Source organism: Leptonychotes weddellii, chromosome 11 (genome assembly GCF_054177405.1).
Source record: "Leptonychotes weddellii isolate Sample4059 chromosome 11, ASM5417740v2, whole genome shotgun sequence".
NCBI lineage: Eukaryota > Metazoa > Chordata > Mammalia > Carnivora > Phocidae > Leptonychotes > Leptonychotes weddellii.
The window spans coordinates 12,976,837-13,002,292 of NC_138379.1; the positions used below are offsets into that span (position 1 = coordinate 12,976,837).

A 25,456-nucleotide genomic window follows, 5' to 3' on the forward strand; every position below is an offset into this window, starting at 1 on the left:
GTGTGACCCCGGAGGGCTGGGCCATGTGGACGGTGGTCCGGCCCCTCCCCTCTGCTCAGCCCCCTCCTTCAATGCCCACCTAGCCACTAGCGTCTGTCGTGACTCTCCCTCTGCAGCAATCTTCTCCCACTCTCTGCCGACTTCTGACCGCTTGCTTGTGATCTCTACTGTTGGCGCTTCAAACTCGGCCCACCCCCAACCAGAATCCTGTCTCGTTCCCACCCCAGTGCCACTTCACGTACGAAGTCAGAAACCAGGAGTCAGCTCTCCCTCCTTCCCGCAGTCCATGAGTTCTGTCACTTCTCTGAGGACATATTTGCCCCAAGTCCTCACCACGGTCTGCAGTCCCCAACCTGCCCTCACCTCCGTCCGTCCTCTGCCGTGGCCACTCTGCTCCTTGCTCTTGCTTGAACCCGCTGGACCTTGCCAGTACTGTTCCCTCTCCCTGGAATCCAGCTCCCAGACATCCACGTGGCTCATCTCCTCCATGGTTCGGGTCTCTGCTCCTGCTCATATTATCAGAGGCCTTCCCTGACCGCCCTCTGTAAAATCACGCTCCCCATTTTAACCTCTCCCCCTGCCTTTTTTTCACTGCATTTACCGTCATCTGACGGGTCTTGTTTATTGTCTCTGCACACCAGGCTGTAACTGGGAGAGCAGAGGCTGTTCCTACGCCATCTCCCTAACTAGCATGCAGGAAGTGCTCACGTGTTGGATGAATGATTCCATCTCTCTGCATTTCTACCGCTACAACCCCACTGCCCACAACCACACCTCGCCAGCCAATCCATCCTTCAAAACGGTCTCTTCAAAACACAAATCTAGTCACGTCATTCCCCTTCTCAATGTTCTGAGAATAAAGCCCCAACTCTTGAAGCAAGGCCGTGTGACCCGGCCCCGCCCCCTCCCCTCGCTCTCTGCCCCAGCCCCATTGGCCTGTTGCTCACAGCTTCCCCCCACCTCCCCGACTCTAATCACATGGCTCCCCACAAGCAGCCCCCGGCCCCTCCCCCTTCGCACCCAGCAGATCAGGCTGAGATGCAGGGCTGCAGCGCCGGGATTAATGGCCTTACTCCAGCATGAGACCGGGAGAGTTTGTCTCGGCTCTACCACCTCCTAGGAGCTGTCGCCTCGAGCAGGACACTTCAAGCTGTTTCCTGATCTGTAAAACCAGAATACTACTACCACCACCAACCTCACAGGGCTGCTATGAAGATTATATAAATAAACATGAAGAACTGGCCCACAACAAGGGCTGAGTGTTTATCATCATGATTCCTTGGGGACACTGTCCCTGATGCCCCAGGCCAAGTTAAACCATCCCATGTAACACGTCCATGTGGCACTAGCTACAGATCCTCTGCAAACTCTTGTCCAATGCTTCCTGCCCTACATCATGAGCTCTGTAAAGGATGTCACCCCGGTCTGGCTCACAGCCACGTCCTAGCACCCAGGGTGGCCCAGACCCACTGCTGATGCAAAACTGTGTTCATTCCTTCCCTCAATAGGGCTGTCTTTGGCCAGGTCTTCAGAAGGCTCCAGATCTATCCCTGGCTGCCTTCATTGAGTCTGGTGTCTGTCAGCACAGAAAGAAAACCAATGTCACAGCCCTCAGATGGTGAGAAAGGCTGCCCAAACCACCTACAGCCCAAGTTAGAGAGAACTGTGAGCCGTGAGCTGAGCTCAGCATCTGGTCTTTTTTTTTTTTTCAGCCTCTGGCCTTTTAACCCTCAAGTCACTCCATTTGGTTCAAGATGGAAGTGCTTGTCCCTCAGGGGGCTCAGTGGGAGTGATGATCCCAGCACTAAGCACCCCAGCAGGGCAGCTCCAGGACTACCTGGGGGGGGGGGCACTTCCGCTACGTTTAAAGGACAAGCACCTTGAGGAGTTCCTGGAGAAGGAAGCAGAACAAGTTCCACTGGAAGTCAGTAAGAAGTTCTTAAACCTAGAACAGGTTTTCCTTACAGTCCTGGGAAACAGTGCGGTGGTCCATAAACAGGAAGGGAAATCCCTGACCTGCTTCTCAGAGTAGACTCCATCAGGCAACCCAAAGAGAAAGACGCAGACACCCAGCAGCTAGAAAACACTAGCTTTATATAGAACTCCCCTGGGGCAGAGGGTGGGTCAGGTGCCCGTCTCTACCTCCACCACTTCTGCCCAGGCACTAAAGGCCATGTCCTTATGGATGAGCACCAGGCTAGAAGTGGGGCCTGGTTCCTCAGGTACCACAAAGCACTTATCCTGGCTCTCAGAAATGGTGACCTCAAAGACGTCCCGGGCTGGGGAGACGTCCTGTTCCCCGCAGGTGTCTAGTTCTGGCTCAGTCTGCAAGAGTACCACGGTGGGCTCAGAAGCAGCAGCAGGCTGGTGACTGAGCTGGTGCCGCTTGAGGCTTTGGGGGAGGGTGTAGCCCATGCCACAGGTGGGACAGCGGTAGGGCTTGTCGGCCAGGTGGGATTTGAGGTGGCGCCTCAGCTTGGTAGCCAGCGTGTAAGCCCGGCCACACTGGGGGCATGAGAAGGGCCTCTCCCCTGAGTGCAGACGCTCATGAGCACGCAGTGTATGTGGGTCTCGAAGGGCCTTCCCGCACACGGGACACAAGTAGGCCTCCCCAGTGTGCGAGATCAGATGGCGCCGCAGCTCAGGCAGCTGCGGAAAGGCGTCAGCACAGTGCGGGCAGCGGTAAGGACGCTCCCCTGTGTGCAGCCGCAAGTGCCCACGCAGGTTGCCCCGCTGGCGGAACGCCCGGCCACAGTGCGGGCACAGGAAGGGCTTTTCGCCCGTGTGGAGCCGCATGTGGTTCCGCAGGGAGCCCTGGTTGGCCAGGGGCCGCCCACACACGGGGCATGGGCACGGGGCAGGGGGAGCTGGCACCTGGTGGGTCTTGCGATGCAACCGCAGGGAGGGCCGGCGGGCAAAGGCCTTGCCACACTGGTCACATGCAAAGGGCCTGGCACCTGAATGTACCACCTGGTGCTCTTTGAGGTCTCGCCGGGTGCCATAGGCCTTGTCGCACTGTGGGCAAGGAAAGGGCCGCACCCCACGGTGGCCCAGCATGTGGGCTTTGAAGCTCTCCTCCGAGCTATAGCTCTTGCCACACTCAGTGCAAAGGAAGGGTTTGTGGCCCGTGTGCACAAACGCGTGCTTCTTCAGGTGGCACAGCTGCAGGAAGGCCTTGCCACACTCCCCACACCGGTACCGCCGCCTCTGTTTCGGGGAGCTTCCTGCTGGGCCGGCAGGGCTCCGCAAGCGTGCAGGGAAGCCTACCGGCCCCTGCTGTTCTCCCGCCTGCTGGGCCCTGGGCTCCGAGGTCTTTTCTCTGGGTGGGCACTGACCACTGGGGCCATGTAACTTCTTGACCAGGTAAGCATGCAGCTGGTTGCCCCTGGCAGAAGGGGAGCAACCGGCCTCACTGCTCTCTGGGCCCTGCTGGGGCGCAGAGCTGCTCGGAGGTTCAGGTGGCACCTGTGTCTGGGGTGGGTCCTCCTCCTCCATGCCGCCATCCTGAGGGGGCAGGCCGAGCGGTTGGCTCTCCTTGGAAAGTTGATCCTGGGCTTGGGGCTTAAGTCCAGGGCTTCCCATGCTCTCTGCCTGGATGCTGGGGGTTGGTGGCTGGTGACCAGGATCTGCAAGGCAAGAGTGGGGTGCTGGGGTCAGGAGAAACTGTAGCAGGTGGTGGCAATGCTGTCACCAGGAAATTATAAGAATATGCGTCTCTTCCTACTCAGCCCCTGAACTTCAGCAGGAGCAAGAACACCAATCTCTTCCTTGGAACATGAACCACATGCTCTGCTTATCTTCATGTCCGGTCTCAGGTGCCTCCTGGGGAAGCACTCTTGGGAACCATGGTTCTCCAAACCTCCGGAGAGTCATGGAGAAGGCTATCCCAGAGGCCCTATTCTCCTTCTGGAGACACACACTTAGGATGAATTAGGCCACCACCTCCTCACCTTATCTTGTCTGAAAATAAAGGAACCTCCACCCCCACCCCAGGTAGAAGAAACATAAGAAATTGGAAACCTTATAAACAGCTTGCTGTCTTCATCAACATGACCTTACTATTCCAGAGAACTTACTCAGGAAGATAAATACCGATACTGTTCGTTCTAAGGAAAAGACCCATCACTCTGCAATAGAAAGCATCAAATGACAAGTTATACCCCCAAGACTCTCTGAGCCTCTTGCCTGAAAATTCTAGCCTGGAGGTCCATGGATACTAAACGATTATGTCATGATCCTTATTCAATCCCGATCAAGCCCCGCCCCCATTCCACACTGGAAGACCCACCTTATACCAGACTTCAAAATTTCAATAAATATTCAGGCTTCACCCTTTCCCCTCAGAAAACCTACTAAGACTGTAATGTTCTCCTTTATCTCTGTGATTCTCAAAGCTTTGCTCTGTCTTATCAACAGGTTGTTCTGGTGATAATTTGGGAAGATAGCATCTGTTTGCCACATACCTGCCCAAGGTTCTGCTGCATCTTGCCCTGGGGAGTCCACCTCCCGTTGGACAGCAGAGTTCACTTCTGTCACCACAGCCATGGCTGCCTCTTCTTCTAGCCCGGGCTGGGTGGGGCTCAGGCCCGCAGAGGGAGGCTGGGGCCACAGTAGCAACTCAGAGCCTGGCAGTACGACCTGGTACACCTGCAGATGGAGCTTCTCGCTGACCCGCACCAGGGCCACGTTCCCCTCACCTTCCAGCCTGCCCCGCTGCACCAAACTGCAAAGCAGAGGAAGAGCTAGCTCAGGAGACCCTCTTCAAGTGGCCCTCCCTAAAGTCCCAGCTTCTGGGCAGTCCGAGTCCTAAAGACCCCATGCCTTTGGAACACTCACTGCAAAAACTCACTGGGTGGGGAATTACAGTGGGCTTCTGGTTCCGTCTCATGCCATGACAGAAAGCCTCAAAAAGGACCATCTTCACTACATACTCTCCTGTAACTTACCTGATCCAGCCTGAACTCTGCTCACAAGCACACACGTCTCCCCATGGGCCTAGTGACACGTCCTGAAATAAACCAATAAGAGTCCTTCTCCCATGTGTTTGGGGGGACCAGGGTGGGGGAAAAAAGGGATGTAACCTCTCCTGAGACAGATCTAATACGAAGCCCCTGGAAGGTTAATGTTCTGGTTCTGCCTCTACAGGACTGTGTTGTCTGATGTTTCATCCAGTAAAGACCAAAAGACTATCCCCCTCACCTCCCTCCCACTGTGTGGAGAATTACTAAATTGAACACATTACTGCCTTCCAGTGAGTACCAAACAAAAAAAGGAGTTAAGAGGTACATCATCTTTTAAGACTTACTATGCAACCAAACCCTTTACCTGCACTATTTCATCTATTGCTCCAAATAGCCCTGGAAGATTACAATAAAACGGCCATGCCTTTACCTTACAAATGAGTTAAACGACACACGTCATTTCATTAGCTAGGTGACAAAGCTGGGATTTGATTCCATGGCTTTTTAATCCTAACCACCTTTGCTCTTGACTTTCATCACTCCTGACACTATACTAATCTAGCTTTCAGCACCTTTCTGCACCTTGATTCCCTAACTACTGCAAGTGAGGGGAAGAGACAATCCTGGAGAGAAGGGGCAAAACTATCACCTATCTCTTGAAACACCCTGCTTCTTCTAACTGAAGAGCTGTCCAGAAGTGGCTGAACCTCTTCCACAATTTCAGTCACGGAGAAGACAAGTCCTATTCTTCAATACCTCCTCCTGCCGCGGTTTCACTCCTTCATCCTTCCGTTCCGATACAGACTCCTCTTCCAGCGGCCCCCAGAGCAGTCCCGGCTGCAGGGCTTCCCCGACACACCAGACCCCTAAGCGCTGCTCCTCGGCGAGTGAAGGGCCAAGGGCCAAGCCCCGGGGGAGGCTCTTTAGAGCCAGGACGGCCCGGGTCGCCCCGGGCGGGAAGTCCTTGAGGCCCTGAGCACAGCCTTGTCCAGAAGGGATCCATCCCAAGTCCGGGCCCAGGCGCGGGTCAGGGGCTGCAGGGAGATGGGGAAGCAGTGAGGGGGCGACCCAATAGGTCGTGCGGGTGGGGATAGGTGCAAGAGGAAACCGCAGATCCGGCTAGGCCTTGGCAGTCTGAGGGATCTAACGGCTCTAAATGGGCCGCTCGGAAGTTTGAGGGGGTTCTAGGACGCGGAAGCCCCCAGAGACTTCTAAGGGCACCGGAGGAGGATCCCGGGTTAGGGAAGAAAAGGGCCTGGGGTAGAGAGTCGACCAGGCAGGGAACGTTAGGTCTATCTAAGGCCAAGGCCGAGGGTCGGAGACACCGCAGGTCACTAACCGAACCGCAGTCTCTCGCCCTCGGAGAGCAGCTCCTCCGCCTCCTCCATCCCTCCAGAAAAGCCTCCCTCCGCCGGAAGTGAGTGTTCTCTTCTCCGCTCCCCCCGGAAACAGTTATCGGCTTCCAAATTTCCTGTCAGGAAAGAATGCTAAGAGCCAGACTCATCGGTGCACAGACCCGGGAGTTGGGGAATACCGACGAGGCAAAACTCCGTCCGAGAACAATAAGAACCATAGGATTCCAGAGGACCACCAGGGATTCCAGCATCAGAGAAAGCGGAACTAATTGTTCCAACCACCTCCTTTTGGGAGGGACGGGTCGGACACTTACGCTGTCCTCCCCCCCCCCCCACCGGCACTTGCGCCGGCACGTGCAGGAAGTGGGCGGGGAATCCTGGAAAGCCATATTTGGACCGGGCAGCGAACCGGAAGTGGGTTGGAGGTGTGGCGGAAGTGGTTGGGGAGAGGAGCGCGGGAGGGGGCGGTTCCCGTTCTACCGTGGAGCCGGATGTTTGCCGAGCTTTGACAGGCGTGGCAGAGGGAGCAGTGCCCGACCACGGTGAGCTGCAGGGCGCGGGGTCTTCCTGGGTGGGGAGGGGGGGAGGTGGGAAGGAAGAGACTAGACAGGTCACCGGAAGGGTCAGGATCCGGAGGGGGATGATCCGAGCGGATCCGAGGGGGGAGCAGGAGTGGGATGGGGCCTAGGAGCCTGACTTTCCCACGGCAGGGATTCAGCCCCACTCCCGGGTCTGCAGTGACGAGACTTCATCTCCTTCGCCGCTTTTCTCCTGCACTTCCCAGGGAAGAGTCCAGGTCAGATCGCAGTCATCGAGCAAGCCCATGAGAAGGGGAAGTCTCTGATCCGATCTGGCGAAGCTCTAAGAACAAGAAATTTGGGGGAAGTATTCCAGCCTGCCACTAACTAGGCCACGCTTTCATTTCTATTTCTTAATCCCTGAAATGGGATAATTACACCTGGTAGGGGTTTTGCAAACTGTGAAGCTCTGGACAAATGCACTTGTAGTTGAAAGCCTTGCTATTGTATCGTGGGATTTGCATTTTCGCAATGCTGGGGCCCCAACTGGGAGGGTGATCCCAGTGCCAGAGAATACTATTTCAAATTGTTATCTCAGCTCTTCGTGAAGATTAGGGGAGAGGCTTTACTTTGCCTTTTTATGAACCCTCTCTGAACCTTCAGAATCACATGAATGACAGTCATTTAGAGAAATGTTGAGGGATTGACCTGCATCAAAAGACCACCTTATAAAGACATAGATTAAAATCTTGACTCTGCTGTATGACCTACCTAAACAATTTGCTTATTTTTTCTGGTCCTCACTTTCCTCAAACAGTAAAATGGGCTTAGTAGTATAAACCTCACTGGTGCTGTTGTGAAGTTAAAAAGTAATTTGTCTACTTTATGGTGCTATATAGGCCCTCAACAAATACTGGTTGCCTTCTCCATTTAGGAGATGACCTCATTCATTCAGTCATTCAACAAATGAGAGCATCTATGTGCTGAATAGGTCAGGGATTCTTTTTTTTTTTTTTTAAAGATTTTATTTATTTATTTGACAGAGAGAGACACAGCGAGAGAGGGAACACAAGCGGGGGAGTGGGAGAGGGAGAAGCAGGCCTCCCGCGGAGCGGAGAGCCCGACGCGGGGCTCGATCCCAGGACCCCGGGATCACGACCTGAGCCGAAGGCAGACGCTTAACGACTGAGCCACCCAGGCGCCCCTAGGTCAGGGATTCTTAAATGGATTCTCAGACGGCCTGTGAACCCCTTAAAATTGCAAAGAAGATTTCATGCATGTGCTGATTTTTCTTAGGGAAAAAACCCACAAATTTCATCAGAATTTCGGAGAAGTCCAGAGGTTAAAACCTCTGTCTAAAATGATTTTCAAAGATTTTTGTATAAGTAGGTGTTTTACCTACGGAGAGGGGAAATACTAATCTCAGGGTAAGGAATATTTTGCACAGATTGGAACAGGGCTTGTAGGTGACTCGAGTCTTGGGCCACCAGGATACTTCATTTCCATCACTTTATATTAGAATTTCCCTGAGCCGGCTTCCCTCACCTTCCCACTGAGCGGGAGCTAAACTTCAGGGCTCACAGAGGGAAGCAGCTGTGGGTTGGAGGCCAGTCTGGCTGGGAGGCAGAAACAACTGTGATTAGTTTTGCTGGAAAAGGCGGTTATGGAATGGGGGAGGGGTCAGTTCTGGAAGGACAGACAAAATTGAGGAGTTACTGGAAAAGAGGTGGAGTTCAAGTTCAGCAACCCCTTTAGAGAGTGTCCGTCTCCTTCCCTCACACATACTTCAGCTTGCAGCTGTCCCTTCTAATCCTGTTTGCTTTAGTGCAAGTATTTTAGAATACTGGAGAGTTATGCTTCTGTACGGGAGGAGCCTGTGCTTCTATAGATAAGGAAATTTAAGTCTAGTTAAGGAAAAGACTTGCCCAGCATCCTTGCAACTCATTGGTTCAAGCAGGACTATAATCTACTTCTCCATATACCTCACCCCATGCCTTGTTCATTGCGTCAGGCACCCACTGTTTGCAGAAAGACTTCTGGCGTAGCTGTGGGCAGGGCTAACGGGCACCAAGTGCGTGGGCAGTGACAGAAGAGAAGGCATGGAGAGAAGGCTCAGGCCTAACAGGGGTTATTGTGAGCTGAACTCTGTGTCTGTTACCCAGTGGAGTCCCCTTTTGGGGAATACAGCCATGCAGCTGAATGGGGGAAAGAGCCTGTGGGTAAAGCAAGAGTGGATTCCTCAAGACTTAGGGTTGCCTGCATTAGAGGCTTGAAGGGGAATGGGTGAGGTGGGGCGGGGGACACAGCAGCACTCGCTGGGAGAAGTGCGTTTCCAAATAAAAGAGGGTCATCTTTCTCTGTGCTCGTGGAAGGGACTTATATTTTGGTAGTATCCAGCAGGAGTGAATAAGGGTAGCGGATAAGAGGCCGGAGGAAAGGAAGAGAAAGGTTTTTTGGTTTTTGGTTTTTGATTTACGGCCGTTCGGCTCTTCGGCTGCTTGGCTTTGGCTCAGGAGCTTGGAATGGCTTTTGCCACTGAAACAGCGTGGTTGCTCCGGTAACAGGGTGGTTGTTGCTAGGCACAGGGGGCCGGCTTACCATCCAGAGTCCTCAGCTGTGAGGTGATGGGTGCTGAAGGTTGTCCTGTTGCCTTTGAGCCCAGAGGTGCTCGGCGTCTGGAACCTAGCTGGCAGCTGTCCCCGCTTCTCCCACCCTGTGCCTGGTCTTGTCCGCACTCTTTATCTGTCCTGCCCATTCTCTGACCATATATGTCATTTTTGGGCTCCAGGAATGTAGTGGCTTAGAGCAGCCTCTTCTCCGGGGCTGGACTGAGTGGATTGAATCCCCTCCCTGACCCACATGGTGAGTCTGGGATGGCAGGGGGTTGGCTCCCCCACGCAGCCACATCCTTTACCAGCCCCAGACCTGGGCAAACCCAGCTTCCGATTCGGCTCCTCTCCCTCTCCGTCTGCTGTAGCTGCGGGTCTGGTTTTCACCTCCTGTCACTCAGCGCTCTGGATGCCGTGGGCTTCCCCCTTTCCCATCTGTGCTCTCCAATCCTTGGGGCAGTCTCTTGACCTTTCCCACCTTGAAACTACATCTGGAGCTCCCTGCGGATTAGAGTGGGCTTGGGAGCCCCCAGGAAGCTGCAGATTGTCTGCTGTGACTGGCAGGCAGATTCCATCCCTTACTTCTTGTTCCTGTCCTGGGGCAAACCCAGCTGGGCACCTTGACCGTGGCCTTTTTTCTGTGACCCTGGGGTCTCTGGCCACCTCCTCTTCCCTGGGCCAAAAGTGAGAGGAGGAGTAGCCAGGGCCACAATTAACCTTTTTCACGAATGGGGTTTGGAACATCTCTGTACACCTTAGATGCTTGCAGCACCTCTCCTCTGTAACTGTTGGGGACTGGGAAGCTTCTTTGCTCCATGACCCCTGAGGAGAGGTGCGTGGACTTTTCTCCCCTCTGCAGCTGGGACTGCATGACTGTACCAGATGGGCGGTGGGCAGCACAGGGCCCGGCACGGCTCGTCCCTAGCCAGCTGGAGGACCTGAGGGCAGGCACCGAGCTGCGCCATCCTCTGCCCCAGCTGCCTTTTCTGGCAACACGCCTAAACTGTGGAGAACCCAGGGTGACATGGAACTCTTGGCAAGGATGCGAAGTGTTGAGGAACAGGAACAGGGGAGGTTGGGGGAGGAACGAGTGAGAGCAGGAGGGTTTGCTGTATCAGTTACAAGGGAAACGAGGGTGTCCCTGACTTGCCACCCCCACCCCAGGTTTCTCTTCAGGTTCTGTGGAGTGAAGCTGTGGGGGACAGGCCTGGTCATGGACCCGCTTTCAGAGTTGCAGGATGACCTGACCTTGGATGACACCAGCCAGGCCCTGAACCAGCTGAAGCTAGCCTCCATTGATGAGAAGAACTGGCCGTCGGACGAAATGCCTGACTTTCCGAAGTCAGGTGGGTGCTTCCGGATCTCAGGCGGCCCTACAGTGCCTTAGAAGGGGAGTCTCCCTTTCTGTTGAAGGGGGGCAAGCAGACCAGCCCCAGGGTGGGGCTGGGGGCACACGTCCTACGGACTGGGGGAGGATCAAAGAACACGAGTCTCAGGGAGAACACTGCCAGCCCCCCAGGTTATCCCCTGACTTTGCGGTGTTCCTCAGATGACTCCAAAAGCAGCTCCCCGGAACCTGTTACTCACCTGAAGTGGGATGACCCTTACTACGACATTGCCCGGCACCAGATTGTGGAGGTGGCAGGTGAGCATTGCACCTTTTGCCTCCTGGTCTGCCCTCCCGGCTTGAGGAAGCCCGCCCCTCGGGCCACAGGGGAAGGGACTGGGGGAGGGGCCGGGACCTGCCCTGTGATCTCACCCCTGACCCTGGGGCTCCTGAGCCACTGTACCGTTTTTTAAAATCACAGACTTGATTGTGATGGCCACTTGGTCTCTCCACCGGCAACCACATGCTGACCTCTGACCCCATTGTCTCTGTTGGCTGATGGTGGATGGGAGGCAGTGTGGCTTAGTGCCTTTGAAGTCAGAGAGCAGTTTGATTTCCAGCTCTGCTCTCTGAACTCCTTTCTTCCTCACAGGGTCGCTGAGAGGATTAGAGTAGCGAGTGTCTGTCAGGGCCTAGCCGGGAGCCAGGACATAGTTGGCCCCGAATAAGTGGCCACTAACCTCCCTTCCCTTTGCCCTGATGTCAGCTTTTCCACCCCATCAGTTACTGGGGACCAGGGAGGTGCCAGTTCCTTTTGGGGGGAACCCTACCTCCAGGGAAATCTGGAATGGCAGAGCCTCCTTCCAGAAGTTAGGGGCCCCATGACCCCCTGGAGCGTCAAGTTTCTGGCAGATGCGCTACCGTGCTGAGCGTGGGTATGGAGCCCCCCCTTGGGTCTTGGCCTCAGTGAGCTCCCACTTTCTTGTTCATAACGCAGGACCCAGAGCAGGGGAGGTAGCAAGGATGTTGGTGACCGATTTCTGCCCTTAGCGTCCTACTACTACCAGAAGAGGAAATCAGAGTGGTAGGATTGTCTTTTCCCTGATAGTTGTCTGTCCTCACTGGTGGAGGACAGGTAACTGTAAGCCAGGATGACAGCATGGCCCTGCTCTGAGGCATTGGGGTGAGCAAAGGAGGCCGGGTAGCGCATGGCCCTGGAGCGCAGCGTGCTGGCTAAGGGGGCTCTGCAGGCATCTGGCTATAGGGAAGCCACAGGGAGCTCTATCTCTTCTGAATGCTGGGCTTAGAGAGGGAGGAGGCAGTTGAAAGATTTGCCCCTTATTTCAGAGGCGTTTCCAGGGCATTTGTCTTCCTGGTGCCTCTCCTGGTCTGAGTCGAAGGCCTTGGCTGTGGCTCTTTCACCCCTACAGAAGCAAGGTTGAGAGTTCTTTCCTGGCCCGGTCCTCACCTGGGCACAGGAGAGTCACCAAAGGTTCCGAACTTTCTTTCCTCACTTCCAGAAATGGACCTGACTGGGGCATGGGGGTGGGTATCTGATGTGATGTAACATAGTCTCTATCCTCCTGACCGGTGTGGCCAAGACACAAGGCAGAGCAGGGGGGGCCCACCCCCACCCCGGCACTGAGTGACCCCTTTCCCCACTGCAAGCAGAGCTGCAACATGTTTCTGTTTCCCCAGGGTATGATGAGCCTGAGGGGGCCCAGCCAGGTAGGTGTGTTCCTGGCTCTCTGCGCTTGGCCTCTGGGCTGTGGATCAAGAGGGGCTCTTGGTGGAGGCCAGGTGGGGCCAGCTTAATTGCAGCCCCACTCCAGGGAGCTGGGAGCTGGTGGTACCTGGGAGCCGGAACTAGCAAAGGGTTTACAGGAGGTTTGACAGGGTGGTGCCGTGTGGGGACACATCCAGAGCCCAAAGGGAAAGGGGCTCCTGGGGACGGAGGGGCCATGGCCCATGGCCTTAGTGCCGGCTCAGGGCCCCGCTGGTGGGGGTGTCCCCATGGCTGTGCCTCTCTGGCTGCTCCGAAGAGCGTGGATTGGCACCACCTGAGCCGGAGTCGTTTGACGAGACCATGGTGATGTCCTTCCTGGGAGGCCGGTTTCCCGGCATTAGAAACTGGAGAAAGAGCCCATGTTGAATGGAGGATGGGCGGGGGGTTGTCCCCAACTCCTGTGCAGCCTCTGTTCTCCGTGCTGGTCGTAGCTGTCATGCTCCACATTCAAACTTGACTCAGTCCGAGTGGGTTCTTTCCAGTGGCATGCTGGCAAACATTTAACAGTTCTCTCTCTGGAAAGGGAGCGGAAAAAAAGGCTAGTATTTATTTGTAGCATTTGTAATTTCTACCACAGCAGATTTCAAGCACCAACACGATGTCAACTGGCTGCAGTATTCCTGACCACTTAACAATTTAACAAATGTGTGAGCCAGCCCCGGCCCAGTGCCCCAGCCCCCACCTCCCATCCCCTGGGCCTGCTCTGCAGGTTGTGGGCGGGTGGTGGCTGGTCTGGTGGTTCCCAGAATGCCTGCTGGAGGACTGCAGTGTTGCTGATTAACACCCAGGCCACCCTGGGAGCGTTCCTGATTGGTATCCGGGGAATGCAGAGGCTCCCTTCCCAGGCAGCTTGCTCTTTTCCTGGTGCTTTCCACAAAGGCCGTGTCTTCTCATCGAGCCCTTGCCCCCAATGCCCTGGAGACACCAGTGCACCCAGCTCCTCTCCCTTTAGTCTCCAGGGCAGAAGTCTGTTCTCTTCTGAGCTCAGGAGGGAAGTTCCCAGCCTTTTCACACTTGCTTCTTGTAGCGGCAGTTACTTTGTCTGCTGGCAGATGCCAAGCCACCCAAGAATTTGAGCAACGGGACTCCACTCCAAGGAGGGGAGGACAGGGGCTAGGCCCTGGGGTCACCCGCATCTTGTTCCTTGCTTGTCTGAGAGTTTTGCCATCCAGCCCCTCACCGATCCAGCTTTTGCCCCAATCCCTGTTCGACGTAATCCAACAGGTATTTTTAAGCCCCGTAGTCAGCATGGAGGATTCAGTGAGGAAAAACACGCATTACTTCCATCAGGGAGCAGACAGTCCAGTGAAGGGGTTCTTAGAACTGGTCCGAGTCGTTTTTGAGAATATGAGCGATGTGGACCTCTTCTAGGGTATATGTGCATGTGTTTGTAGTGTTTTTCATTTATCATCATGGCCTTGGTGGAGCCCTGGTTGAGAATGCAATTTCCCATTATGAGGGCCTCCTTCAGCCCCTCTGATGAGTCTTGCCTCAGCCCTGCAGAAAAGGGTCAGAGCCTTGGCAACCACTTTGGAAAAGTACTGACTCCTGGGTTAGGTCTCTGACCAAGAAGAAGCATCAAGATCATGGTTTACTAAATATGGAGAAGGACACTCAGCAAGGCATGGGGTGGGGAGTGGGCCTTAATCCTCAGAGGTAGGTGGACAGACTCCATGCATTTCATGGGTTGTACTGGTATTTTCATTTGCCTCTGAAGCAATGGGAATTAGGCAAGTGTGGTTTGGTGTCTCTGGAGAGGTGTGAAGGTAAAGATGTAGGGAGGGTTCCTGGGACATGGGGGAGTGGGGACCAGGCCTTGTCCTCATCGAGCTTTGTTTGATGTCCCTGATCCGTCCTGACCCTGGAAGAACATCTCACCTTGGAGGGCAGGAGCTCCCCGGCTTCTTGACAAAGCCAGATGATCAGACCATCAAATAGTGACCAGTTTTGGACGAACACCCCTGAGCGATTACAGCCAAACGAGCATTTTTCCCAAAGCATTACAAACTCCTCTGAACTCCCATGTTCTTTAGAATATCTTTCATGAGAAAGGATATGATTTTTAGAAATGTCCAGAAGTCAATCAGAGCCAAGTGTGGTTAATAATCCTAGTAATACAATCAGAAAGCGCTGCTAGTGGTCAAAAAAGAGAGCTGACCATTAAGTAATCACTCCCGTGTTCTCCTTGGCCTTGGACTTGCCCAGAAGGCAGCGTCAAGACGTTTTCCAAATACACGCTGCCCAGAGGGGGTGCTTCTGGAATAAGCCTGGGCTTTTAAGATGACTGTTCGACAAGGTACCAATTGCTTTGGTGGATGTGACTTCCAGTTTTTTTAGTTAGCCATTTTAAAATGTGCAGTCGGTGCTATTTCAGACATTCACAGTGGGGTGCAGCCGTCTCTGTTTAGTTGCACCATTTCATCCATACCCACGCCAGATCCCATAACCATAAACAGCCAATCCGTAATCTTCCCTCTTCCAGCAACTGACAACCACTAATGTGCTGTCTCTGTGGATTTACCTATTCTAGATAACTCCTATAAACGGAGTCATACAATAGGTAGCCTTTGGGGTCTGGCTCCTTTCACTTAGCACCATGTTCTCAAGGTCCATTCACAATGTAGCATGGACCAGTACTTCATTCCTTTTTATGGCCAACCTGTATCCCACTGCATGGATATACCACATTTTCTTTATCCATTCATGCATTGATGGGCATGTGGGTGTTTCTGCCAGGTGTGACTTTTTACAAAGTCACCTTATTTTTTAGACCCCAGCTCAGTAGCCCCGAAAGCAACCTGTCCCTCTTTCTTCAGCCACACATGCTTGAGTACAGACACCTGCCCAGAGGTGGCTCCACTTCGGCCACTCTGGCCCCTGTTCTACGTGGCACGGGTCTCCAGGCCTGGCACCCTTCAGTTCCTCGCCCCGCTTCTCTCTGTTGATTTTCCACTCACCGCTCCATCTTTCTCCACACCTAGGAGATGACAAGTATGGGCGGAAGATCATTGTGTTTAGTGCCTGCCGAATGCCCCCGAGCCACCAGCTGGACCACAGCAAACTCCTGGGGTGAGTATCCACGGGGAAGCTGGTGGGACCGGTGCCCAGGTCCCCCAAACCCCCCATCGCCTGATGCATTCTCCTTCCTGTCACTTCCAGTCCAGAGGTATCAAGCCGCCTCCCTCCACGCCTCCCCTCTACTCCAGAGGGAGCTATTCTTTACATTTGAGGGATAGCACCGGGCTAAGAGTTGGACCTGGTTTCTAGTCCAGGAAACTGCAACCTTGGCAGGTGTCTTCATCTCTTCAAGCCAGTTTTCCTTCACTGAGGGCATCAAAATGCAGCCCTCCTTCCTCGTAGAGTGGAGATACTGCACGCGAACACGCTTGGAAAAGTAAAATACCGTCCCCCGGTGCGGACTGATGGTTATGAGCAGCACTTCTGCTGTGCTTGCAGTTCGTCATTTACATGAATGATTAGTGTTATTTGGTGCCAGTGGCCTCTGTACCTGTCTGGGTTCTGTTAGCAAATACATGGAATAGCTCTGGTTGGTCTAGAAATCTGATGCCAGTTGGAAAGCTGATTGCAAGCAGGAGTTTGACAGACCTTTTTTTTTTTTTTTTTTAAGATTTTATTTATGGGGCACCTGGGTGGTTCAGTCTGTTAAGTGTCTGCCTTCGGGGGCGCCTGGGTGGCTCAGGCGGTTAAGCGTCTGCCTTCAGCTCAGCTCATGATCCCAAGGTCCTGGGATCGAGCCCCAAGTTGGGCTCCCTGCTCAGCGGGGAGCCTGCTTCTCCCTCTCCCTCTGCTGCTCCCCCTGCTTGTGCTCTCTTTCTGTCAAATAAATAAAATCTTAAAAAAAAAATAAAGATTTTATTTATTTATCTATTTCAGAGAGACAGAGAAAGGGCAGGGGGAGGAGCAGAAGGAGAGGGATAAGCACACTCTGTGCTAAGTGCAGAGCCCAGCATGGGGCTCGATCTCACGACCCTGAGATCATGACCTGAACTGAAACCAAGAGTCGGACGCTTAACCAACTGCGCCACCCAGGCGCCCCTGACAGACCCTGTTCCGATAAGCAGTTGTTATTGAGCCACCAGTGGGCCCCCGGCATGCGCTGGACCTCCATGAAGGTAGAGCCCTAACGGACTTATCCTGAGGCGCCTTAGTGCGTGTCCAGTTAGCCCCTTGCACTTCTTTCCTGATCTCTTTAAAGCACTCCCTGAAACTGAAAGCGTCTGCACTGCTCATACCAGCTCTTTGGGATCCTGAATGGTTGTGTGTGTGTGTGTGTGTGTGTGTGTAGGGGGAGGGGAGGGGTCAGGGACAAGCCAGCGGTGCGGCTGCAGAAGGGAAAGGGCCTGAGTGCAGAGTCCGCAGTCCTGGTGGGAGTCCAGCCCTGTGGGAGTTTTCTCTCAGGCTTTCAGAGCCCTGCTCCTGTCACCCCTCAGATGGGCAGACAGAGCCTTGTTGAGGCCCATCCCATGGCCCAGCCAGGAACAGGCCACGGAGCTCAGCCTGAGGGTAGCTGAGTCACACACCCTACCGTTTGGTTTCACCAGCGACTGAGTTGGCAGGTGACAGACTCCTGGCCAGAGAATAGTCTGAGTGGGAGGAAGTCAGAGGAAGGAGCTGGGAAAGCACCCAGTTTTCAGGAGAGAGCTTGCTGAGTGAATCCGCACCACTCGGGGGGCTTCCTCTGACTTCCGGAAGCCCCCCGACATCCATCCTGTCTGTCCTCCGTCCCTTCCTGGAGGGGTCTCCCTGCCCCCATGCAGCCTGTGGGGCAGCGCTTTCCACGCAGATCAGTCCCATTGTCGCAGCCTTGGCCTTTCCTGCTGTCCAGCCACATCTAGGGGGTTGAAAGAGAAAATGCCTGAAGCTTGGATTCAGAAGACCAGTTCAATTTCACTGTGCCTCTTACTAGCTGTGTGGTTGGGGCAAGTCTCTTCTGAACCCTATAAAAATAAGAATTGTGCCCACCTCACGGGGTTGTCATGGGCATTAGGTAAGATAATATACATGAAATGCAGGGGTGCCTGGGTGGCTCAGATGGTTAAGCATCTGCCTTCGGCTCAGGTCATGATCTCAGGGTCCTGGGATCGAGTCCCGCATCGGGCTCCCTGCTCCTTGGGAGCCTGCTTCTCCCTCTGCCTCTCTCTCTCTCTGTCTCTCATGAATAAATAAATAAAATCTTAAAAAATATATATATATATATACATGAAATGCCCTCGTATACATTTGTAAAGTATTACAGATTTCAAGGATTTAGAAAAATGTAACTATAAAGAAAAAATATGGGCAATGATAAAATCTCCCATGAACCTACCACCCAGAGAAAAAAACTGCTGTTAATATTTTCGTGTATTCACCTTTTTCTATAACTCATACAGAGGTGACTACACAAAGATCTGTATTTTACATAACGTTATCTTCTGAACACTAAACACGCTTCAAAGACATCTTTTAAAAACATGTTACTGGCATACATGTGTACAGAAAAGTAAATTGTCATACTACTTGATGAATTTTCAGGAACTGAATACACCCATCCACACCCACAGGCCTCCCTTTGTTCTTCTAGCTGCTTCTCCAAAGGGTAACCACTCTCCTGACACCTAATTTCACAGATTGCTTCTGTCTGCAGAAACATCCTGTGAGGTATTCTATTTATAGATGGCCTGTAATTTATTTAACCAGTTCCCTGTTTCTGGACAGTTAGCTTGCTGCTCAAAAAAAATGTTTTTTCCATTGTAAAACAGGCTGCATTGAACAGCCTTCGACAAAAATGCTTCTGTTCATTTCTGATTGTTTCTTTAGGATAACTTCCTGGATATGTTTTTACAGGGTCAAAGAGTATGAACATTTTTTAGCTTCTGATAAACATCACTTTATGGCTCTCCAAAACGCCATAACATCCAGCAAAGGGGGGGGGTGTATTATCACTACAACTTTTGCTATTTTATAGTTGCAAAATGCATCTTTTCATGTGACAGCTCTTTGCAAGCTGTGAAGTGTGCAAGGGCTAAATTACCGTATAGCAGTAAGGGCTGGGATCACAGTAATAATCCAGCATTTGACACTTCACATGCCTGCCTGTGTGGTCAGCAGAGTGAACTTGGGAGTTAGTTCATCTCCAGGCTCCAGCACAAGCTGTGTGACTCTGGATAAGCACTTAACCTCTCCGAGCCTCACTGCCCTCCCGTGTAAGGAGGAGATAATCTCAGCCCCAACTGTTCCGAGGAAGGCATGAGATAATGTACGCAGAGTGCTTGTCAGACACTAAAAGCTAAATATTGATGAATGGTGACTGTCATCATCATGATCGACTCTGGGCAGTCCTGCGGGGAGTGTTACTCCCATTTTTCCTGCAGGTATGCCAGAGGGCCCCAGTTCCAGTCCTGGTCTCCTGGTTTCTGGCCAGGACTGCTGTTCTCCTCCTTCTTCCTCCACCCAGCCCAGCCGCGACCCTGAACCTCCTCCACACCGTGCAGCGGGTGATTGTGCAGCCAGATCGGGCAGTACACGGAGGCGGAGGATAGAAGCAGGGGACCCCCGGGCGCCGGGTCATGTCTCCGGGGGCCCCTCCTGAACCGAGTGGGGCTTTGCTCTTGTAGGTACCTGAAGTACACGCTGGACCAGTACGTGGAGAGCGACTACACGCTGCTCTACCTGCACCACGGCCTGACCAGCGACAACAAGCCCTCCCTCAGCTGGCTCCGGGACGCCTACCGCGAGTTTGACCGCAAGTGGGTTGGGGCCCGGGGGCAGGGGGCTGCGGAGCCAGCAGCTCTGCTAGCTTCCAGGCTGTCCTCTGCTTGCTCTGTGCCAGGGGGAGGCAGGCGCCCGCGCCTGGGTGAAAGCAAAGATTCTGAAGTTGGAACACCCTGGGCTTAAATCCCAGTCTCGTACTTCCTCGCTCTGTGACCTTTCCTGGTACTTAACCTCTCTGAGTCTGTTTCCTGATCTGTACAGTGGGACCACCACGGCACTTACCTCTCAGGCTTTCCCTGAGGACACAAATCAGAAAATGTACCCGGAGAACCTAGTTCTGTGCCTCTCCCAGCACACCCGCTGCTGAGTTCCTGTCGTCTCTCTGCAGGTACAAGAAGAATATTAAGGCCCTATACATCGTGCACCCCACCATGTTCATCAAGACCCTGCTCATCCTCTTTAAGCCCATCATTAGGTGAGCGGGGCTGATGGGGGAGGACAGTGGCTTCCCCATGCTTCCTGCTGAACTCTGAACCAGATACTTGAGGAGGCCCAGCACCCTGGAGACAGGCCATTGTGGGGCTCAGCCATTGTCTGATCTTGGGGGGCTGCTGAGGGGATGGTGGAGGCCTGCCGAAATATGCCTACCCGTGCCCTCTATTCTGCCGGCAGCTTCAAATTCGGGCAGAAGATCTTCTATGTGAACTACCTGAGCGAGCTGAGTGAGCACGTGAAGCTGGAGCAACTGGGGATCCCTCGCCAAGTGCTCAAGTGAGGCGGGGGCAGGGGCTGTGTGTGCCCGCTGGGCTAGGTGTACGTGTGTGTCATGCTTGCAGGGGGGTGGGGGGAGAACATGCCAGCCAAGGGGAGACGGAGCCTCGAGAAGCCCCGGGTGAGCAGAGGAAGTGAAGGTAGTGATGAAGAGCCTGCGCACGGGGTCGGAGGGCGCGGGCTCGGATCCTGCTTCTGTCGCTTAAAGGGCTCCTCAGCCCTGACTTGGTCGTGGGCAGAGCAGGGTTGCTAGGAGGGCTGAACGAAGTGACTCTGTGCAGGAGCACAGTGAGGGCCTGACAAACAAGGTGACTACAAAGTCAGGTCGGCGGCCTGACCCTCCCATCTGCCTCCCCAAGGTATGACGACTTCCTCAAATCCACACAGAAGAGCCCTGCCACGGCCCCCAAGCCCATGCCACCACGGCCCCCTCTGCCCAACCAGCAGTTCGGGGTCTCGCTGCAGCAGTGAGTATGGGAGAGGTGGGCAGGCCTGGCATGTGGGGGCCGCAGAGAGCGGCAGACCCCGCTCACTGCCCCTGTTCCCAACAGCCTCCAGGAGAAGAACCCAGAGCAGGCGCCCATTCCGCTTGTGCTCCGGGAGACCGTTGCCTACCTGCAGGCCCATGGTGAGTGCCAAGGCCGCTCACTGGCCACAGGGCCTCCAGGACCTGCCCCTTCCCCTTCAGCCCCGACGCCAGGCCCCTCCTCAGTCTCGTCTCCCAGCTCCCCTCGGGAAGCTGCCAGGCAGGGCTGAGCGGCCCCACATGCACCAGCGCCCACACCGACCCTGCCTGGAGCCCTGAGACAGAGCGGGTCCAGGCGTCTACACCCTGCCCCAGAGCTGAGACTCACCGGCCCCGCTGTTTCCCAGCTCTCACCACTGAGGGGATTTTCCGAAGGTCAGCCAACACCCAAGTCGTCCGGGAAGTACAGCAGAAGTACAACATGGGTGAGTGGTCTGGGGGTGTGCCCAGGCCCGCAGGGCCTGTACAGATCCTGTGGAGGGGCGGGGGAAGGATGGGGCATCAGTGTGACTGTGAGGGGGCTGCTTTGCCATCTGCTCCCCGGTAAACAAGGGCCCCACGTTCCGTTCCTGTCAGAGGTTCTGTGGCATTTGGGCTGATTGCATGGGTCCTGCTCCTGCCTGGCTGTCCCAGGCCCGCTGCCTCAGCGCTCAGGCTTCCGGGTCCCGGGTTTCAGGTTCATTCAGAGACGGGGAATCACCGTAGTGTGTGCTGGGAGGCCCCATCCTACCCGGTCCCCTCGTCACAGAGCAAGAGGGGAAGGCCTGTGCAAGAGGAAGCTCCACGGGAGGACGGGGCTGGTGCAGTGGCTGCGGGCGGTGGGGTCTGCTTGGCCTCCAGGCCTCTAGGCGGGCTGCCGGCCTCCAGGCTAGGCCCAGCTCCTCTCCACCCCCTCCCCCAGGGCTGCCGGTGGACTTCGACCAGTACAATGATTTGCACCTGCCGGCTGTCATCCTCAAGACCTTCCTCCGGGAGCTTCCTGAGCCCTTGCTCACCTTTGACCTCTACCCCCACGTTGTGGGCTTCCTCAGTGAGTGCCCCTGTCTTCCCTCCCCGGCTCTGTGGTTTTTTCTGCTGGGTTGGAGCCAGGGCTGGACTCAGAGCAGGCAGGTTTGGCCTGTCCTCCAAGGACAGTCTGGGTGGGGTCTCCCCTCTGGCCTCGTGCCGGCCCAGCGCCGGGCCGCTGTGACCTGGGCCCTGGTTCCTTGCAGACATTGACGAGAGCCAGAGAGTGGAAGCGACGCTGCAGGTGCTCCGGACACTGCCTGAGGAGAGCTACCAGGTGCTTCGTTTCCTCATTGCCTTCCTGGTGCAGGTGAGCCCGGGGCCTCAGCCTCTGCTGTTCACCTGGAGGAGGGCGGGGGGAGGGGCCGCCACCCCGCCGCTCCCGGGTATAGGAAGCAGGGTCTGTGGCTTCCTGCTGTAGCCCCCTGATTCCCTCCACAGATTTCTGCCCACAGTGACCAGAACAAGATGACCAACACTAACCTGGCTGTTGTCTTCGGCCCTAACCTTCTGTGGGCCAAGGATGCTGCCATCACCCTCAAGGCCATTAATCCCATCAACACGTTCACCAAGTTCCTCCTGGATCACCAAGGGGAGTTGTTCCCCAGCCCTGACTCCAGGGGGCTCTGAGCCCTGCCCTGCCGCCCCTTCTTGGAGAGCCCCAACTGGGACTCTTCCTCCCGGCTTCAGCCTTATCGGAGCTTGGGGCTCCTGCCCAGCAAGGGGCCGTGAGGCCCTGCGGGCTGGAAGCTGGGGCCAGCCAGCCGGGCAGCTCTTGCTCCCCTTCTGTCCAGCCCGCCTCGCCAGCCCTGGAGGCCTCGCTGTAACCACGAGACGTTTTTCTTCGCCTTATACTTCTCACTGCCTCCTTGGATCCCTGGCTCCTTGCCAGGCTCTGCAGAGCTGGCCTTGGCTCTTCCAGCAGGGAAAAAGACTGGCCCCAGCAGCTGCTTCCCCACTTTCTCCTGCCTCTCTTTTCCTGGCAACTGCAGATGCCTCTGTCATGCCAGCTGGGCTGGTAGCTGGGGCTGGTCCCCTTCCTGGCTGCTGGGGAGTAAGCAGCTGAGCTGGGCTGGCTTGGGCCCGCCCTACCAACGCACCTCCCTGCCTCGGTGAAGGCCTGTGCGCAAAGCATCTGCTCCTGTCCTCCCCTCTGAAGGTTCAGCCTTGGGTGTTGACACAGCTAAGGACTGGCAAGGCCAGAGGCTGCTTCCTACTTCTGCCTCCTTCTCTTGCACACATCCTGGGTCAGCCCTTCTCAAGTGATACTGCCCCCAGGATGTTCCTGCCCCCTGGTTCTGCCAGGACTGGCAGCTTGGATGATAGGGCTGAGTCCCAGCATCCATCTGAAACAGACACTCCCATTCCTACCCAGAAGCCCCGTGTCTGGTCGGGCCAGTGACAAGCAGTCTCAGACCCCCATGCCTTGCCTCCCCTCCCTTCCCACTCCCGCAGATCCTCAGCCTAAGCTCTTGTGGGCGGGTCTGTGGTGGGGTCACATGGGTCCCTGCTCCGGCCAGAAGCGACTCAGTGCCTCAGGATCTGTGGCTTCTTCCTCCAGCTAGTGACTCCTGGAGGGGCTGAGCGGAGACCTTGCTAATTAAGTCAACCCCTGCCGGGGGAGTTCTAGCAACGTCCCCCAGGGCCCTGTCGTCTTTAAGAAATCCTGGACCCCGATCATTGGTACTTCTCATTCCAACTGTGTTCCTTAGAATTACACGCCTTCTTGGTGAACCGCGGGGACCCCACTTCCTGCAGTTGTCCCCTGGCAGCAGAGGGAAGTATCTGCACAGTGGCCCTGCCCCCCTAGCCTTGGCCAGAGCTTGTACTGTGGGGGCCCTCATTGACCAGCCCAGCCCCATCTGCGCGGTGGGTGCGGCCTGGGTCCTGACCTCACTGGGCTCTCTCCCGAGGATGCTAGCATGTTAGGACTCCCGGGGGCCTGGAGTGGCTGCTGGTTCCTTGTCAGTCCCTGCGTCTCTGGCCCGAGCCGGGCTTCTGCTTTCTGCCCTCCTTTGTGTATCAGGTGTTACGCACAGCCCCATTTACTGGGGAGCCTCATAGAACTCTTAGGTCTTTCTCCTGTCCCCTGTCCCACTGGTCTGTCCCCAGGGGGAGAGGGAGAGTACTGTGAATCAAGTGTTCACATTCACACTTAATGACTTCCTGGGCACCAATCATGTATTTCACCTTTACACTTTTTGTATTTCAATAAAAAAGGAGATGGAAAACTGCACTCCCCCCCCCCCCCCGGGGTGTCCGGAAGCACACCTGGAGGCTCAGAATAGGCTGGGAAGTGTGTGGTTGTGGAAGATGAGCAGGTGGGGCCTCAGGAAGTCCCCCTCCCCAGTCCATCTGACCTCGTCCTTCTTTGTCTCGTTCCCTTGGGAGTGGGTGTGAAGCCGGCTTTCTGACGTCCTCCAGGCTTGGACGTGTGAACAGTGACCCCATGTTGTACGTGTGCAGCATCCCAATGGGCCGCCAAGGGCGGTACCCCATGACCACAGCCTCTTCTGGCCCTGAACAGAAGGGACTGTGGCGAGAGCAACATGGGCTTGAGTCCTGGTGCCATCACCCTCCACCAGCTCCGCTTGATAACAGCCGTATCATCAGCCCACCTGGGACGGTCTTTTCATTTCTGAGGCTCTGAAGTGACACACACAGGACGTAACAGAGCAAGTGCCCAGTGGTGACCAGAATGACCACTGTTGCAGAGGAATGAGGAGATGGTCCCAACCTCATGTAGCACCTACGATTGGAAGCCTCGTGTGACTGTTAGCTTCTTTCTCCCCACCCTCCCCTCAGCGCCTTGGCCATTTCCACCTGCCACCCGGTCCCACCGAGGCTAGAAGAGAACCAGTTTTCGTCTCTTGACTAGATTTTGCTGCGCTTTAAAGATTAAGATGGCAAAATTTAAGTTACGTGTATTTTACCACAATTTAAAGATAATGGTTTGTCACTGGGCGGGCAGGCCAGAATTTCTCTTGGCACAGCGGTCAACGTCAAGTTGCACCTGTCTGCGGCCTGCCTGTTGATGAGTCAGGTGATGGTGGCCGGTTCTCTTTCCCCTCCTTGCTTGCTCCGGCCGGCGGAGCGGGTCCAGAGCTGCAGGATTGAGCAGTGGTGTGAAGCTGGTGGTGACAAACACAGGCCCTGAGCTGCAGGGAGCCAGCCCTCACCCCGCTGGCCCCAGCAGCAGGCCCCAGCAGCCTCTCACCGGCTCTGCTCTAAACCGGGTGACTGCTTACAACAGAGGAGCAGTATCCCAGGGCAACTCTGAGAGGGGAGCAGATCAGGAGAGCTGTTTACTCGGGTTGGACTCCTGGCAGGACCTCTGCGGAGTGACTCAAAAGCCAGTTTACCCCTGCCTTGGCAACAGCAGGTCTCGGGGGGCCAAGTGTCGGGAGACGCTTTAAAGGGGCAGGACACCATCATGAGACACGGGGCAAGTGAACACTGTTTTGGGGGGGGGGATCCCAACTGAAGGTGAAGACAAGGGACAGTCTCTTCACCACTTCTGACTCAGGGGCTGGGTGACTGTCCCAGCTGCCTGCACGGTCAGTTATCACGGCCAGTGTCAGGTGCAGTTAAACAACAAGCTAGGGCTCCCAGGGCCCACAACAGCAGCAGTGAGCAGCCTCCTTTTCAGCCTTAGCTTTGGACTCAATTTAGAACTTTCTCACCGTTTTCTGCCCTGGCTTCAGCCTGAAGTGGGGGCAGGGAGGCAACCCACACTACAGTTGCCCCCGTCTGTCAGGCAGTTAGTCCCTTGCCTCTAGAACCATCTCTGCCTCTGGGACACTGGCTCCGCCTCCCACTCCCGTGGCCCAGTTAGGCACGAGTTAGGAGGCAGGAGCTAGCTTTACCAGGGCTGACAGGCCTGC

General features: G+C 55.2%; 2 protein-coding genes across 3 annotated transcripts; one reads left to right on the forward strand and one right to left on the reverse strand.

Moving 5' to 3' along the window:
- Nucleotides 1-2,077: 2,077 nt before the first annotated feature.
- On the reverse strand, nucleotides 2,078-6,586 carry ZNF408 (zinc finger protein 408). Its single transcript, XM_006730191.3, has 5 exons — nucleotides 6,301-6,586; nucleotides 5,718-5,995; nucleotides 4,947-5,008; nucleotides 4,464-4,723; nucleotides 2,078-3,626 (listed from the first exon to the last, which is right to left on the reverse strand). The coding sequence occupies exons 1-5, from the start codon at nucleotides 6,347-6,349 to the stop codon at nucleotides 2,125-2,127; spliced, it is 2,151 nt and encodes a 716-aa protein (XP_006730254.1). The 5' UTR covers nucleotides 6,350-6,586; the 3' UTR covers nucleotides 2,078-2,124.
- A 137-nt stretch (nucleotides 6,587-6,723) lies between these two features.
- ARHGAP1 (Rho GTPase activating protein 1) lies at nucleotides 6,724-23,808 on the forward strand. 2 transcript variants are annotated; one of them, XM_081798182.1, is made up of 13 exons: nucleotides 6,724-6,858; nucleotides 10,608-10,789; nucleotides 10,993-11,088; nucleotides 15,538-15,625; nucleotides 19,174-19,305; nucleotides 19,659-19,745; nucleotides 19,943-20,041; nucleotides 20,401-20,508; nucleotides 20,593-20,669; nucleotides 20,915-20,992; nucleotides 21,469-21,597; nucleotides 21,779-21,882; nucleotides 22,014-23,808. In XM_081798182.1, exons 2-13 carry the CDS (start codon nucleotides 10,657-10,659, stop codon nucleotides 22,200-22,202), a joined length of 1,320 nt encoding a protein of 439 aa, XP_081654308.1. In that variant the 5' UTR covers nucleotides 6,724-6,858; nucleotides 10,608-10,656; the 3' UTR covers nucleotides 22,203-23,808. The 2 variants fall into 2 exon arrangements, with proteins under 2 accessions (XP_081654308.1, XP_081654309.1); XM_081798183.1 differs by lacking the exon at nucleotides 6,724-6,858 and adding an exon at nucleotides 7,131-7,277.
- The last annotated feature ends 1,648 nt before the right edge of the window (nucleotides 23,809-25,456 follow it).

What these genes read in the sequence shown, in the direction of transcription:
- ARHGAP1 (XM_081798182.1), top strand. Translation starts at nt 10,657, where the DNA reads ATGGACCCGCTTTCAGAGTTGCAGGATGACCTGACCTTGGATGACACC. An exon ending in CCAGATTGTGGAGGTGGCAG is followed by an intron (nt 11,089 to 15,537) that starts GTGAGCATTGCA and finishes CTCCACACCTAG; the next exon opens with GAGATGACAAGTATGGGCGG. An exon ending in CCACGTTGTGGGCTTCCTCA is followed by an intron (nt 21,598 to 21,778) that starts GTGAGTGCCCCT and finishes GGTTCCTTGCAG; the next exon opens with ACATTGACGAGAGCCAGAGA.
- ZNF408 (XM_006730191.3), bottom strand. Translation starts at nt 6,349, where the DNA reads ATGGAGGAGGCGGAGGAGCTGCTCTCCGAGGGCGAGAGACTGCGGTTC. An exon ending in TGAAACCGCGGCAGGAGGAG is followed by an intron (nt 5,009 to 5,717) that starts GTATTGAAGAAT and finishes GGTTTATTTCAG; the next exon opens with GACGTGTCACTAGGCCCATG. An exon ending in CAGAGTTCAGGCTGGATCAG is followed by an intron (nt 4,724 to 4,946) that starts GTAAGTTACAGG and finishes TCTGCTTTGCAG; the next exon opens with TTTGGTGCAGCGGGGCAGGC.